A 17,840-nucleotide genomic window follows, 5' to 3' on the forward strand; every position below is an offset into this window, starting at 1 on the left:
TCCAACATTTCTCATCTGAAGTCGTCAATTTTCTTGTACATTTACAATTAAAATGAAATGTTTTCCAAATCCTCACTGACAAACCAATTTCCCACAACAGTTCTGTCCCCTACTGATGTCCTTTCTTTCCTTCTTCCAGACTGTCCTAGCCAATGGGTCCATTAGCACCATTGAGGCCACCACTTGCTCTTGCTTTGAGTAATGGCTTGTAGCCTTGACCTTTGCCACCACCAACGTAGATCGTAATGGATGACCAAGGTCTTTCAGCAGGATGACATAGCATAGGGTGCTTGAAGATGTCTTCTAGTGATACATGATTCATTCCAGTGTGGTATAGTTGAGGAGGGAGACTCCTGAAAGCAAGAACAAACTTTATTTCTCTTCCCTCACCTGAATATGACAGATACACTTGAGAAGTGTCTGTTAAATGAAGGATATTTTAAACAAAGGGTATTTTGCTTCATGCAAAGAGTGCCTCATGTCTTCATGTAATAAATACAGATGCGTGTATTCTACTTTCTCTACCACAAGATGGTGCTCATCAGTATTTTCAGATGCATGTATGATGGGAAACTGACCAAAGTGTGTTGTTGTATCTGTGAAACTGTGCATGGTACTGCAGGGTATGTATATACTCAGAGTATGCTCTGAGCCTCTGAAGTCACTGAGATTCGTTGTTATTGTTCAGTGACTACAGGTGTATCCTTCAAGAACTGTTCAGCTGAAGAGACCGTAAAAGTGGCATCTCCTGCTTTTTGGGTCAAATTACTGGTGTAGTTAATTCTTAATCTTTTCATGTGTTTTGTAGAAGTGGACATTCTTCTCATGTGTTTGCCCAGTGTTTCATTGTCTTTCATTGTTTTTATAGTCGACGCCTCGTCTGTCCGTCCGTCCGTAATCCTTTTGTTTCCAGAGCATAAGTCAGAAACCGTTCAATATTTTTCGGGTAAATTTGGTAGATATATCAGTCAGAACCTGAAGTAGTGCCTTTTGGTATTTACAGGTTTTTGTGATCTATTATTTTATTGGTTTCCATGGAAACATTTTGGACATAGTCTCAAAAGTGTTTCGTTTCCGGAGCACAACTCAAAAACTTCTAAATATCTTTCTGCAAAACTTGGCAGATATGTAGGGGAGACCCTAAAGTGGTGCCTTTCGCTGTTTACAAATTTTTGTGATTTATCATTTTCAAAGTTTCAATGGAAACAATTCTGACTTAATCTCAAAATGAATGGATAGGCTTAGTTTCCCGAGCACAAGTCGAAAACTATTCAATATCTTACAGCAAAACTTGGCAGATATTTGAAGCAGACCACAAAGTGTTGCCTTTTGCTATTTACAATGTTTATGCATTTTAATTTTTCCTGGTTTCCATGGAAACGATTCTGACTTAGTCTCAAAATGGAGGGATGGGCTTCGTTTCTGGCACAACTGGAAAACCATTTGATATCTTTCAACAGATCTTGGCAGATAAATGAGACAGATCTTGAAGTGGTGCCTTTTGCTGTTTACAGATATATGGCATTTATATATTTCATGAATTCCATGGAAACGATTCAAACTTAATCTAAGAAAACATCAAGTAACTGTCAGATGATTTGTCCTTTCAAATATGTGGGGGCTGGAGGGATATGTTATCTTCTGATGACTCTTGTTTTCTGAGACTATGACTTCTGATGGAGCCTTAGTTTTGCATATATGATGAGCGACTGGTCATTCTCTATATACAGTGTGCTGACTGATAATATTATGATGACTGACCAGTCTCAATTACTCAAGTAAGCATCTGGTAGGTTGTACGTAAGGTGCTGAAATATGTGTTACCTCTTCAAGCCCCATCCTTTGTCTATACTTGAGTTGATTGTTTTAAAGGGACATATATTATACTAGCAGGAATCACAAGACTTGATCTTTGTCTATACTTAAGTTGATTTGGTATAGAGGGACAAATATGATATTACTAGGAATCACAAGACTTGTCCTTTGTGTATACTTTAGTTGATTGATTGACATATATCATGTTACCAGGAATCACTAGACTTGTTTCATGTACTTAAGGTAATTATTTATAAAGGGACATATTTCATATTACCAGGAAGCAGAAGACTTGTCCTTTATCTATACTTAAGTTGATTGTTTATCAAAGGATATATATCATATTACCAGGAATAACTTCACTTGGCCTTTCTCTCTGTATGACCTTTGTAAATGTCTTGTTTTAAAGTGGAACTGATTGTTTTTGATTTAATTTATTCATAGTCCATCAACTTGAAACTTCAGCATATGAAATATAGGAGGTTTCATGAGATAATACATACAACTTACTAACATATCAGTAACAGTGATACATGGTATATGTTTCCTGACATAACAGATTTTCTCTTGAACGAATCAGGTTTCATGTCAATATGGGGGTCTGGCTAGTAGGGGAGACTATTGAGTGGGAAACAACTGTTACAATAATGATTGTCTTTTGCAACATACTATTGCAATAGTTTTTTTCTCCTTGAATTGTGTCATTTCCCAAATTAATGTAAAGTTCATGTGAAATAAAAACAAGTTGAAGTATTTTCAGTCTCTTTTAATGCCCAGACCAAGTAAACACTAAAAACATAACCTCAGTGAACCTCCAAATGTTCTGTATTTTGTGTACTGTACTTTGTCAACAAAAGACATTTACTAAACTATCAATAGTCACATATACTATCAAAGCATCAGTAGTTTTTCTTCTTTTCCGCCCATTGATTGCTATCAGATTGCTATCAACATCTGCAATCCATAGATAGTTTGATGCATTGTTACAGTCGTTCAAGCTAGTGGTTACTTTGTAGCTTTCCTATAGCTAGCATACATCATGTTAAGCCCTTTCTTTGTCTGACTGGTGTGTTGCTCACCCTTCATTCAGGTGCCAATCCTAGCAGTCTCAGCAGATTTATGAAGTAGTTGTTTTTGTAATGATGCCCTTCATAATTTTTAGCTGCCTTTTACAAAGTAGTTGGTATTTGGGACTTCCTGTATGTCAGTTACAGCTAACAAATTTGATAATCTTTGTTTGGTGACATTGTGAAGTGAACTCTTCACACATACTGCTGCTGATCATCTGTGCTGATATTCTATTTTTTTCTGACAATGCTTATATATCTGTTATGCTAAAATATTATATATATATGTTGATTGTATGACTATTTGACTTCAACAAAAGGATACTGTTTAGTGAATAACTACCATCTCAAAGAGCTATCACATGTGGAACATAGACCAATGCGATCAAAGCATTTTAGATGAAAAACTTTATGAATACTATTTAGCTTTACTGGTTACTGAACCATTTGTCTCAAATGGTTATCACAACACAGTTCATCCAACTTCATACATTTTAAGTATTTTAAATACATATTTACTTATTTCTGTCAAAATAGAATTAGTGTCTGAAGGACATGTTTATTTTAAAGTTATATCTAGAGTAGATTGATGTCCCTGGCATGTTCATAGCTTACTTCTTCGTTAGTTTTCTCATTACCCATGTTAAAAAAGGGAGAGCTAAAGGTTCTTTTATTATTCCAGATTTGTAAATGTATGTCAGTGGACCTTTAAACCATAAAATCATAAATTTCCCACCTGCAAGTGAGTGAAAAGTGAAAGCTACAGAAACTTTTATCTTTTAATTAATATATAAAAGATATTATTGCAGCATTTTTTTGTTTATCATTGTATTAGTTGTGATTGTTAAATTGATATGTATGTATTGGATCTTAAGTAAGATAGTAAAAAGTGTACTGATCAAAAGCTTATAGCTTTACATATGAGTGATTTTTATCTGATCATGCGTATAATTTGAAAAGGCATTTTGTGTGCTAAGATAAGAGTGCAGTTCTTTGCTTCAATGTTTACACAGCACATTGTCTCATTCATTAAGCCATTAGAATCTGATGGAAATTCCTAAAGATTCCCATTTATCTATTATTTCTGAAATAGTTATAACCTGAAAGGGAAGCCATTGCATGTTGTTTTAAAGTTGGAGTCAATTCATTGTTAATTTCCACTTGTTTTTTTTGTTGTTATTCCTTCAAAAATCACAAGGTGACCATATTTGGAAAAGGTGAGTTTTTTGGTTTTGAATTTTATTTTCTCAGATCAAGTTTTTAAACAATGTATTATCCATTTTACTAGTGTTGTTGAGGTATAGATAATCTGATTCTTTGTGTGTGGTTTTAATTAACATGACTTAAACTTATGGCCATGTGGAAGGTGCTGCTCTGTGTCTGTTAACAATACAGGGTTTTGTGGTGCTGGTTTACCAGAGTGTGGTGTGTTGACTGCTGCCGCCTGAATGTCAGTAACAAAACCTTCATCTGGTTCATTTTTAATGTCAACATAGTTGTGTGGACATATATGAAATATCATCATGATTTGGAGGATTTAACATTGAATGTGTTCCGGGCAGTTGGAGGATGGATGGAACTGCATAACTTTAGTTAGGCTGAGGCTCAGAACACGATGAGTGAATGAGTGAGTTTACTTTTATGCCACCCTCAGCAATATTCCACCTATATGGCAGTGGTCTGCAAATAATTGAGTCTGGACCAGACAGTGCAGTGATCACCAGCATGATAATATATCTGCACAAGTGAGAACCAATGACATGTGTCAACCAAGTCAGCAAGCCTGATCACCCGATCCTGACAGTCAAATCTTGCGATAAGCATGGCTTACAGAAGACCAATATCATATCCCAGATCTTTACTGCTATCAAAACACCAAATACATACCTATCTCTGCATTACCATGCTTGTACAATGTATGGGAAGAATGTTCTGTGATGCTGCAGGAATCAACCAGCTTTAAATGAAATGGGGAGGTGAAGTGAAATGATCTTTAAGTTGCATTCATGAAGACACACTCAAATATCAGTGTGTATGTATGTATGTGTGCATGGCTGCTTGAATTGGTTTTATAATTGTTATGTAGGATTTAAATTTTTGTTGAAACTTCTTTGTTATTGTTTGTCATAAGTTCACTAGTTTGGAGACTTAGTTAGGTATGACCTAATGTGTGATGACAGTCAAAATATTGTTATTTATATCCTCATGCATGTATAGAAAAGACCCACTGAGGCTGTCACACGTCACCATTACATTGTGTCATTGATAATATTCTGAGGCAAAATACAATACTAGTCTTGACCAATCATCCATACCTGTGATACACAATGATGAGTTTTAATATCTAATGTATTCATTGATATATATGATTGAGTGTGTGTGACAAATGAGTGGTATGCTTAGTCCGGGCATATCAGTGATATTTTTAATATGTGATATACATGTAACCTGATGTGTGTACACTATGGAAGTGATGAATAAAATGTGAAGTATATAACAGGTGTGTTCAGTGTGATTAACTCTGTTTGCAGTGAAAACTTAACAATGAATTTCACTTTAAACCGAAAATAAACCAAATAAGGAGAACTTAAGATTGCAAATTCTCATAATTTCACCTTGCCATTTCAAAAGTTAAGTCTCAGAATTTTATTCATCATAGGATAAATGTTTAGCAAATGATCCTAGTTTCAAATCGTTACTTTTGGTCTGTATTACAAGGGGGTAAGGGCAGTATTTGGAACAGTGAAACAAATGCAAGAACGGTACGTGATGAGAATTAACTTGACCAACCCTACTTGTTTTAATGTTTCATTAATGTGCATACAAAGAAATAAAGCGATTTTTGGCTTGTTACATGTCCTACAAGAAGACTCGTACCTGTATTGTACGCCATTATTGCAAAGAATCTTTGCAAACCAATCAAACTCTGTGTAGCAAAACATGAAATGATGTCAATTTTCATTATCTTTTCCATGATAATGAACTTACGTTGTTACAGATATTTGTTAAAAACTTACTTAAAGTGACCTCTGTGTCAAATAGTTATCATTTTCTAGGAGTAGCCATATTTGGAAATTCAGACATGTCTTTGCTTTGAAATAGTCCAAGACCATTTTCATCTCAATGCCTGCTTGTGCTTACACAGAGTCATGAATGTGGCCACAAGAGGAGTACACGTCGCCATCTGGCTTGCTGGAATGACACGAGTAGTTACGAATGACCACACCTAGGTGTCTCTACTACATGGTGGCTTTAGTTCTATCTGTGATATTGATTGGATATCATTGCGCAGAAATGGCTTGGCGTCTGCAATTTATGTTTACATGTATTAGGATCTTTGGTGTACCTTGTCAAACATTAACACTCTTATCAGTAAAGGAAACAGTTTATGAACACATACATCAGTTCATGTCCTGACACCAGCAATTTGTGTATCCAAAATTCCTGCAATAATGGTAACTATCACAGTAGTCTATCATGAGATAGAAATTATCAATAATCAAAATTACCAAATATCATCTCAGATGGGATTTCATGTAAATATGGTTCATTGTGAGTTGTTTCAAACACATTTAGAAGTTGGTAGAATCAAACTGAAAATGCTTTATGGTTCAACTTCTTTATTATACAAGATCACAATGTTTTGAGACAGTTCCTAGTCTGATGAAATTCTTCAAAGGCATTTAGAAGTTGGTGAGGTAATACAAGACACTATTATGGATGACAACTTCTTTCATTCTTTTAACACGACGTTTCAAGGCTAATTCTTGCCCCTTCGTCAGGTGGATAATGAGCATAGGTAACATAGCAGAATATATATAGGTATACATGAAGCCAGAGAAGTAAGATGTATATACAAGCACATAAATGTAGTTAGGTATATATAATCACAGAGGAGAGATGAAAAGGAGGAATGTTTTAACAGTACATGGTTGTTTACACAGCTGATAGATTGAGAGTCTATGAGTCCTTGTTGACACACAAGGCAGAGGGTAGGTACGCGCCTTGATCTCTATTGATCTGAGGTTCTAATCTTCTGATGTTGATTGCTTCCCAAAGCTTCCTTCCTGGTGTTGTCCTAAACAATCTTATGATTGGGGTTGTGCATGATGTGTTCACATACAGCAGACAACAGACAAGCTGTATGTGAACACATCATGCACAACCCCAATACAGCAGACAACAGACAAGCTCAAAATGGGCTTCATTTCCAGAGCAGAACTCAAAAACTGTTCAATATTTTTCATCAAAACTTGGTAGATATGTGTGGCAGACCCCAAAGTGGTGCCTTTTGCTATTTACAGGTTTTTGTGATTTATTATTTTCTGGGTTTCCATAGAAATGTTTCAGACTTAATCTCAAAAAGAAGGGATGTGCTTCATTTCCGGAGCATAACTCAAAAAACGTTTAATATTTCTCTGCAAAACTTGGTGCAATGGTGCCTTTTGCTAGTTACAGGTTTTTATGAGTTATTGTTTTATCGGTTTCCATGGAAACGTTTCAAAAGTGAGAGGTGTGTTTCGTTTCCGGAGAAGAACTCAAAAACTTCTTAATATCTGTCAGTAAAACTTAGTAGATATGTGTGGCACACCCCAAAGTTGTGCCTTTTGCTATTTACATGTTTTTCTAATTTAATATTTTCTCCTTTTCTATGGAAACGTTTCAGACTTAGTCTCAAAGTGGAGGGATAGGCTTCATTTCCGGAGCACAACTCGAAAACCATTTCATATCTTTCAAAAGATCTTGGCAGATCTTGAAATGGTGACTTTTTCTGATTACAGATATATAACATTCCATGGAAACAATCAGACTTGGTCTAAAAACACAATAAGTGACTGTCGGATGATTTGTCCTTTCAAATATGTGGGGGGCCGGGGGGATATGTCGTCTTCTGATGACTCTTGTTGTTGAAAGTGAACAATTTGATCACCTTGATCTATTCAGTGATTTTCTTGATGGCCTGTCATCCAAGGCCAACAACATGGTCCATTGTGATGTCACCTTGGTCCAGACTTATCCTTTTTGTAGACAGTATTATAGCTAATATTGAAAAGTACGAAATTATATAGCAAAACATCAGAAGTTAAAGCTACTGTGTAATGGTCTGGATAAGCTAATAAGATTGTACACACCACATGTGGTTTACTTCTAAAAAACAATATGTAAAGACCTGCAACAAGATTAGTAGACATTAATCATGCTTGTTAGTCCTCATGCAGCTCTGACAGCTGGTCTGGACTTCAAGAGAGAACCTGATGAGGACCTTATTGATGTGAGACTCACATGCTTATTGATGTTCTCTGTTTTCAGAATCTGGAGAGGACACGATCTACAGATGAAGCTCTGGAGACTGTGCCCTCCCACTTCTAATGGCAGCTAGCTAAACAAGAATGCATGTGCAGGTGTGAATGTATCTGCTGTGTGTGGTGCAGCAACAGGAGCGACTGTAGGAATTCAAGTAGCTAGGCAACAGCAGGTTTTAGAAGATGTCATTACGCACACCATCAGTAGGGAGTATGGGTCATGGAACACACCAGTAGCAGACAAGGGAGACCCATTTTAGGTGGAGCATCTATGATGTTGGATATGGCATCAGTGACATGTATTAGAGTTTGGCTGGGTGAATAAGTTCTGTTCTGTTAAAGCACATTCCCAGATGCACATGTTATGTATTGAGGTTATGTTTTAGACTTTGTTACAAGATTTCTGAATGTTTCACAAGTTATTCCCTATGAAGTTTGCTGTATATTGTCTTTACTTGAAATGTTGCCGTGTTAACTGAATTCATTCGGAAGTCATTTCATACATTTCATTAGTAGCGTTCTTTGACACATAGCATGTTGTTTGTTGAACGATAGTAATTGCCCTAAAACAATGTTGTGAATGAGTTTGCTGCACAGTTTGATGCGTCTCACAGTTAACTGCTTGTGTTGCTGTACCAGTATGTTTGTGAAGAGAGATAGATCAAATCTTGTTTGTTGGACATTATGTATTTTGATGACAATTTTACTCAGATGCAGTGTGTCAGGTATTTGTATATACAAATATGAGGTCCCTATGAATATGTCTGAATAGGCATTGGAGGTGCTTACTTACGGGTTTATGTCACTTAATGTTGTGTTATCTCTTCCAGTTGTACATGCAGTTATTAGTGTTTTTTCACTGATAAATATTCCACTTAAGCCCAGGCCAATTTATTTCTTGTTTTGTGGAACCACAGGTCATATTTTTCCAAGAATCAGAAAAAAATGAAATTTTAATTTTCCCCACTCAAAAAATGAAATTGAGATGTTTTTAACGGCCAAAAATGTAAGCATGCTAGATAAAATGTTTCTAGGTTGTTTTGGCCATATACACTTCATGAATTGCCATAAGTAAAACATTTTTTCAAAATTTAAAAGGAATGTTACTTTGACTTGTGATTTGTTTTATTATTCCTTTTTTTTCCCTCTTGCCTTTAGGTTTTCTGAGAACAAAAATCCATAAAAACAAGAAATAAAATTGGCCTGGCCTCTCTATATGATGAGTGTACTCTCAAACCCATGCTTGTCAAAATAGTGCTCAGTGTGGAGGTCCTGAGAAGTATGTCTATTGTACAGTAAGTCATAGTTTTCATTGTTTGTATTGTTTGTAAAACCTCTTCCGTTGTATCAGTCCAGTTATTGTTTAGATACAAGTTCTGGCTTTTTGCCATCAAAGGGGTTACATGAGCTGAAAAATTGACAGTACCAGTTTGGAAATATTAATGATGTATTCTGTATTTGGGGCCCCAATCATTCTGAGATCAGATGTATGAACTCATCAAGTCATGTATTGACTCCCATCTCATCAGGAAACCACTGCCATGCTCTGTGTTGAATGTAGTAAAGTGTTCCTCTGTACTCAAAAAACGTGATGTTTTCCTCTATCAGTCATCCCAGATAAATTACTGTTATGTGTAACAATTTATATATGATGCTCTTTAACTTTGTATGTAATGATTGTGTGAAGTATATCATGTTTTAGTGTTGTCAGAACATGTGTTATTTTCAGACACAAAAATCTCAGGAACAGGAATGTACCAGCAGTCATATTACATTGACACTGTAACGAGCGTTGAAGTCGGATAGTCGGGTTGTGTAACATGGTTAGCAAGGGTAGTGGACAATGCAGTCTATCCTACAAATAGCTCATGGTAGTGGTACAGCACAATGGGGTTCTTCACGTGACCATAATACAGATGAAGGGGGCCCTCTTTTTACAAATTCCAGGAACCAATGTCAGAAATCCACATGCACCCCTTTATCTTTAGAGATACTCAGACCCAGCATTTGAGTCTATTTTCATGTTCCATTGCTGACATATCATTTATATCTGTCTGAAATTGAACCGGGAAGTAATGCTACTGGAGTATACTAACTGAAGCTGTTTGTACTAGCATGAAAATGTTTACATGAATGAAATGCTGCTGGATACAATATTGCATTGCTATGGAAACATTGTCATTTGATTGAATGAGCTGAAAGCTTGAGCATATTTCCCCCCAAAACAACACGTTATCACGCTTGTATGAACATATCAGAAACAAAGTCTCCACTATGACAACTGGAAACATTTTGGAGATGAAAAAAATATATTTCAGTCTGTGAACCTTTACTTTCAATGAATTTAGTTGTAACGCATTCCTTTATAAATCTAAAAGTACTCTTTAAGACAAAATATTATGGATGTCAATTACTTCATTATGTACCCGTTTCTGGCCTTTTCCTTGCCCCTTCAAAAGGTGAATAATTTTGAAAATTGCGTCAAGTGTCTTATTTACAGAAATCCAGACATATTTTTACCACATCACACTCATTCATGTGTTGTGAAACCTTATAAAGCTATGGTTTATTAGTAACATGTTTTAATTCATAAAGGTGTTCTATCGCCTAATCATTCCCATCATAATTGCTGGCAAACAGTACTTCCACCTCAGAAACTACTGTATAATTCATAGATATCAATGTATATTTCATATCTGCTACAAACATAATTAACTGATCCATTCAATATACAAGTAGTCATCATAGAGGTATTATATGGATACAGCATAATGTAGTCTAGTTTCTTGAAGTACTAGTATTGTTTTCAAATTATTTATGACTTATGAAAGTTGCTATCAGATCATAAAACTGTATTTTTCTACTTCACTTTCACAATAATACAACTGTATACAGATGTTTTTTAATATATTCTTTTGAATAGCGACATTGCATTGCAATATGGTATGCACATCTGGAAAAGGTTGGGTCTTTAAGCAATTATAGTCTGTTTAGCTGATACAAAATGTTTTCTTTTATGGTTTTCAAATTTGACATATATTCCGCTGACATGAACTTCAACTAGATCTGATACATATTTTCTCTGACCTTTCATTTTTTAAAATAAAAAATAATGGTGTGTTTATTCTGCTGAATCACTCGACCTCAGGATGATAACATCAAGTGATGCAGAGTGAGGGAGTGTGTCTCACAGTCAACTGCTTGTGTTGCTGTACCAGTGTGTTTGTGAAGAGAGATTAAATCTTGTTTGTTAAACATTATATATTTGGATGACAATTTTACCCAGATGCAATGTGTCAAGTATATATATATATGTGCTATAAATTTGGCTTTGGAGGTGCTTGTTTACAGGTTTATGTCACTTTATGTGGTGTTATCTCTTCCAATTGTACATGCAGTTTTTAGTGATTTTTTCACTGATAAGTATTAAACTTAAGGCCAGGACAATTTATTTCTTGTTTTATGGATCCGCCCATCATATTTTTTCAAGAATCAGGAAAAAAGTAAAAGTTCATTTTCCCCACTCAGAAAATAAAGTTCAAATATTTATAATGGCCAAAAATGTAAACTTACCAAAAAATATGCCATTAGAATTTATATTGTCACATATACACTTCATGTGTTTCAAAAGTAAAATATTTTCAGCATTAGCATGGATTGTTACTGTGACTTGTGATTCGTTTTATTTGTATTTTTCCCCTCTGCTTTAGTTTTTCTGAGGACAAAAATCTGTAAAACAAGAAATAAGATTGATCTTGCCGAACAGTTCTCTACAAGATGAGTGAGTGCACTCTCAAACCCATGCTACCAAGCTTGTCAAGATACTGCTGAGTGTGGAGGTCTTGAGCAGCATGTCTATTACACAGTAAATCATGGTGGTGACTTGGTACAGCAGTAAACAAATGATAATCTGTTCTGTATATTTCATAGCAGCTACAAACATCACTAACCAATTCATTCAATATTAAAATAGTCATCATTGAGATACTTTATGGATACGACATAACGTAGTTCAGTCTCCTAAAGTTATTGTTTTCAAATTACTTATGTATCATGAAAGTTGCTATCAAAGCAATATCAAAGTATTATTTCAAAATAATACATCCAGAAAAGGTTGGTCTTTAAGTAGTCGTAATCTGTTTAGCTGATACAAAGTGTTTTCTTTTAATGGTTTTCAAATTTGACACATATTCTGCTGACATGAACTTCAACAAGATCTGATACATATTTTCTCTGAATGTTCATTTTTTTTAATTAAAAAATAATGGTATGTTTATTCTGCTCAATGACTTGACCTCAGGATGATAACATCAAATGATACGAGTGAGTGAGTTGTGTTTTTTTTTATGGCATTAGATGATACATCAATAAACCATTCACATTCTGCATACTTTGAGGATTCTCACAGGAATTTGTCAAAAGTGAGAGCATCAGTATTCATGTATTTAGTGTTGATGGTTGAAGAGATTGTTTGTAATTTAGAGATTTCTCGATCTGGTTTAGTTTTCAGAAACAGTCTGTGCCGAATTACTCAAGGGGATGTCGATTGTGTTATTAATTTGTGCCCAGCTGAATGTCGCGTTGTTACTTCACTGAGGTAACATTGATTTATCGGTTTGACTTTATCTTTGTGATTTTGTTTGTATGTGAGAAAAGAATGGGTTGTGTGTTGAATGTTTTGAAAACTGAACATGAGTTGTGAGTTGGAAATACAGAATCTGTTTGTCTCACAAGCAATGAATGTCTCTTATAAAAGGGAATGAACTGAACTTGCTATGTGTTGAATACGGGAGCTGTGTGATTAATACAGAAATGTGCCTGGCAAGACAATAATGTGGCGTTAAAGATAATTTTTGCATTTTGAACACAGGTTGTGTAGTATGATACATACAGATGTCACAAGAGGATGGAATTCTCGAGGATCAGAATGTGCTATGTGATGAATTATGAGGAAGGAGTGTATATGACCAGAAGTAAGTGTGTCTTAATGCAGAATTTGTTGTGTTTTAAACGTATAATTTGTATTTTTCAACAACAAATTGATGTTAATGATAAGTGTATGTGTTTTGTCTGAAAATGAAATGAACTGCATGTGACACGGAACAAAGTAATTATTTGAAAACACTCTGACTATGAATGGAATGTGTTTATTTCTGTATTTGATTCACGACATTCTTGCTAGATTTTGTCAAAATTAAAATCATTATTTGAAAATACAAAATTATATATTGTGGCTTTTTCCAGAATTAAAGTTCTTTAAGTAAAAATTATTATTTTGAGTTATTTGTGAGTAATGATCGCTTACAATTCAATAGAATCAAGTAATTTTTCACTACTGTAACAGTCACTATTCTCCTTTTGAGACAAGAAAGTTTCTGTCCAGAGACATACTCATGTATGAATGGTGTCATTGTGCAAGACCTGACTTGATCAATACTCATGACATCAGTGACTGGTTTGACTGCTCAAGGCTAGATTATTTTCAGATTGCTTTATGTTGCCTTTACTGATGTTCACCAACTTGCAATTGTATATGGCTTGGTCTCACAAGTGAAAGAAGTAACCAGGGTAGAGGTAATTAAGATCTTCTGGAAATGAAGCATTTTCAAGGCAAATGGCAATATATGCAGTGTTTGAAAAACTGCAGGCATTATGGACCAGGAACCATAAAAAGTTGTGGGTCCTGATCAGAATTTGCTGTAATTTTGGAAGTTATGTATTCACTTAATATTAATATCCTCTTCTGGCCTGACGACACTACTTCCGGTCTCATGACATTATTCACTTCTCTAAAGAAGTACAGCGTTAGGCAGTGAGCAAAGTATTTGTTTTAGCATATGCTTACAAGTTGATTTGCATGCAAATACTGTCTACCTGTTGCAAAATATCAATTTTGCTTTGGTCAGTAGTATATCGGCAACAGTTGTGAGAGGTGTTGTTTCTAGAGCCACAAATTTGATTGAAAATGTGCATTTAAATACGTAGATACAGAGACAAAACAAATGGTTGTGACACACCGACTTTAATCCATCTTTTGCATAGCTTATATGGTACATTTTGAAAATGGTACACTTTATCATACAAGCGTGTCATTTGGTATGACATGTAATAGTATAGATTATGATACAAGAGTGTCATGTACAATATAATGCATTTGACATTTTCTGACTTTTTATCATTCAGTCGTGTTGAACAAAGATATCTAATTGGTCACCGGAAATACAACAATGTATTTACAACACTGTATAGCACGATGACATCGTGCACGTTACATCAATCAAGGCGTGATACCCAAACACAGGGAATGTGATATCAAGACACAGAGTTTGTGACATCATGGCACAGGGCATGAGATATGAAGACACTGGAACATGATATCAAGACATTGTACACATCACTGGTGGATGGGGACCAGGCGCCTATGCCTTGTAAGGATGCCTGCAGATGTAGATGGTAACGGATACAACGGAAGTCTACAAGAGGAAAGGTAGCATGGATGCAAATCCCTGTTGACCACCCCAGGACCCCCCTTGTGCCTGGCCCCCAGAATTCATCTGGCTGGCCATCATGAAGGGGAGCATCGAGTTTATGCTCATCTCTCCTCCAGACATCGCCATCATCATGAGCGGCATCATCTTGGATGCTCCACCTCCTCCTTGCGACATAGCCATCATCATCAAGGGGTTCATGCCCTCTCCTCCCCCTCCGTTCAGCAGCAGCAGCGGCATCATGTCCATCATGTTCTTGTTGCCCCCTTTTCCTTGCATCATTGACATCATCATCATCATCTTCCTGGTCTCGGGGCTGGCACCACGTAGCAAGAATGGAAGCATGGAGGCAAACTGGTTTTGTTGGCTGCTGGGCTTGGTGTTCATTGAGCTTGCTCCTGATCTGCTATACATTGTGGAGCCTGGTCGTGACATCATTCTGGAACCCATTCCTCCCATCGATGATCCCATACTTCCCATTCCAGAAAAACCTGAACCCGTCCCAGACATTGGGCTTCCTCCCAACCCTGAAAGCATAGCAGAAAGGGGTCCCGACGGCATGCCTGTGACTGGTTGCATCCCTGCTGGACGGGCACCGAAAGGTATAACACCCGACGAGCCCATGCTCATTCCACCGAACATTGGATTCCCTTGATTGAGACTAGACTGAGAAGTTCCGGTATTTCTCGGTAGGTTAGCAAGTGCTGGAAAAGGGTGACTACGTTGCTGACCAGTGAAGGGACTACTTGCTGGACTGCTGCCGGACTGTACGCCTGACGTGGGATTAAACATAGTATTCATTGTGGGGCTATTCAGTGCGCCAGACATAGGGTTGGTTCCAAGATTATTCTGGTTCTGTGAGAAGGGGTTAGTGGTTTGACTATTCTGGTTCTGCGAGAAGGGGTTAGTGGTTTGACTATTCTGGTTCTGTAAGAAGGGGTTAGTGGTTTGACTATTCTGCGATGCCATCACAAGGTGGTTTTGAGTACTAGGACCTTGATTAGTTGTGGGTTGGTTCTGTGTTGAAGAGGATGGAGGACCAGAAACTAGATTGTTCTGCTGGGAAGCAAAGTTATTTAACGGACTGTAGGCATAAGGCAGAGAGCTACTTTGCGTTCCGGAATACGGGTTTGACGGGGACCCGTTATGCTGAATGGGGTAGGTTCCAGGAGAAGAGCTTGTTTTTTGGCTAGAATAAGGAAGCATCTGAACATTTTGTCCTGATGGGTACTGACTGGCAAATTGAGTATTTGGGTCGACGGCGTTTTGAACGGGAAGGGGGACACTGGGGTCAGCTGGGTTAGGAACGGGCAGAAGATTGTTTGAGTTTGTAGAATCTGGTAGGGGTGATTGGCCGTTTGGACCTGAATATGGATCAGGATAGAAGCCAGGTGTTCCGGCGAATGGATCCATCGTTCCACCTGTTGCTGGGGCATTGGCATTGCTGCTACCGGCCACTGGGGCTGCCATGTTGTTCATGAGGTCGAGAGGACCACTTCCAGACGGTGCAGCTAGGGGATCGTAAGGAGCTCCAGATGGAGGAGCTTGGGTATCGTAGGGCGTTCCTGAAGGTGGAGCTTGGGCATCATATGGCGCTCCCGACGGCGGTGCTTGGGTGTCGTAGGTCGTTCCTGAAGAAGGAGCCTGCGTGTCGTAGGGCGTTCCTGCAGTTGGAGCCTGTGGGTCGTAGGGCGTTCCTGTAGGTGGAGCCTGCGGGTCATAGGGCGTTCCTGAAGATGGAGCTTGGGCATCATAGGACGCTCCCGACGTTGGCGCTTGGGTATCGTAGGGAGCTCCAGAAGCTGGAGCTTGGGTATCATAGGGAGTTCCTGGCGGTGGAGCTTGGTAAGGTGTAGGTGAAGGCTCTTGACCTGCAGGGAAGAATGTTTTGCATTATGCCTCTGAGACGTCATTGCAGTCACAAGTACTGGCCCACGTCTGTAAAACCGGGTTAAAGTGTCACTCAACGTAGCTCAAGCAGCTCTCAAGAATAACCAATATGGCATGTGTTCCGTAAAAATGTGCAAATAATGACTAAACTGCACCCGAGGTGTTGTGTTGTTCTTAGAACATATTAATGTATGTAACATATATAAGTGGTCGGCATTCTACTCACCAGATGTCAACGCCAGAAAACACACAAGCCCAATCAAAGTCAACTTCATCTTCTCAGCTGCTGAAACAAATAGCATACCAAAAAGATGTGTACATCGGAGAATCTGGTGCATGAGGTCAGCGTCTCAACTGGCGTTGATTTGAACCGAGCATTATGTCACAAATGGACAAGATGGAACACCTGGTTTCGACACATCCTCTAACACCTGCTTGGTGTATTGTTTAATACATTTGGGTTAAAGTCATCCACAGAACAATAAACTACCAAGGTACCTTCGACATGTGAAGTTGGATTGAACTCGTCACCGGCGTTATCGCTATAAGCGGTTAAGCTTCAAAACTGTCATCGGACTGAACACACAGGGTTTGTGCATGGACAGTAACTTCGAGTTACTTAATAAATCCTTAAACATTTCTTTAAGAAAACATAATTACATATGTACCAATTTTATCAAGTTGGGTTCTTCGAACATCTTTATCACGGTCGACAGATTACAGTGCAAGTTGCCAGGTATGTCTAGCGACATCGTCATTTTAACGTTGCTAAAAAAAAGGTTTGCCACCATTTTGCGTGGCCATTTCAGAAACACACCATTTCGTACAAGTGATCGGAAGTTTTACAGTTTTGACGTGACTAAGGGTAAATGTTTAAATCAGGTGAACAGACAAATTCTTCACTTCACGAGAAAACATCCGTGCACAATGGAAACTTTCTTTTAGTATATACTTCTAGGCCAAATGTAGAGATGGCATCAAAATCAGGTAATATGATACACCCAGCCTTATCACCCATACTGCATATCTTGGCCATGTTGAGCACCAGCGCTTGTCAACTCCCATTAGACAATGTGATCAATACTCAAGCAGTTTGCCTATGAACATGTGGACACTGTTTCAACAGTGGACTGAACCCAGTTAGTTTTCAGTAAATTGATACCTCCAGTAGGTAGTTCATCAACATCAACAAGAATATTTGGACGGTGGGAAGTGTCATACTAATTACTGTATAACATGTTTACTTCTGCTTAGAGATCCTAAAAGATATGGACTTT

General features: G+C 37.5%; 2 protein-coding genes across 11 annotated transcripts in view; one reads left to right on the top strand and one right to left on the bottom strand.

Annotated features, from left to right (window-relative positions):
• The window catches only part of LOC137295703 (6-phosphofructo-2-kinase/fructose-2,6-bisphosphatase-like), a 106,862-nt gene extending 97,479 nt beyond the window's left edge, over window positions 1-9,383 (top strand). For 4 of the 10 annotated variants that reach the window (XM_067827207.1, XM_067827206.1, XM_067827203.1 and 1 more), the window contains exon 14: window positions 140-295. In XM_067827207.1, coding sequence (XP_067683308.1) covers window positions 140-202 — 63 coding nt within the window. In that variant the 3' untranslated portion in view covers window positions 203-295. Of the gene's footprint in view, window positions 1-139; window positions 5,380-8,192 lie in introns of those variants that run through there. The other 6 variants (XM_067827204.1, XM_067827202.1, XR_010957593.1 and 3 more) reach the window with 5 other exon arrangements.
• Window positions 9,384-14,651: 5,268 nt separating this feature from the next.
• LOC137297356 (uncharacterized) lies at window positions 14,652-17,599 on the bottom strand. Its single transcript, XM_067829364.1, has 2 exons — window positions 17,584-17,599; window positions 14,652-16,544 (listed from the first exon to the last, which is right to left on the bottom strand). The coding sequence occupies exons 1-2, from the start codon at window positions 17,597-17,599 to the stop codon at window positions 14,659-14,661; spliced, it is 1,902 nt and encodes a 633-aa protein (XP_067685465.1). The 3' UTR covers window positions 14,652-14,658.
• Window positions 17,600-17,840: the final 241 nt, after the last annotated feature.

This window comes from Haliotis asinina, chromosome 9, assembly GCF_037392515.1.
Source record: "Haliotis asinina isolate JCU_RB_2024 chromosome 9, JCU_Hal_asi_v2, whole genome shotgun sequence".
Lineage (NCBI taxonomy): Eukaryota > Metazoa > Mollusca > Gastropoda > Lepetellida > Haliotidae > Haliotis > Haliotis asinina.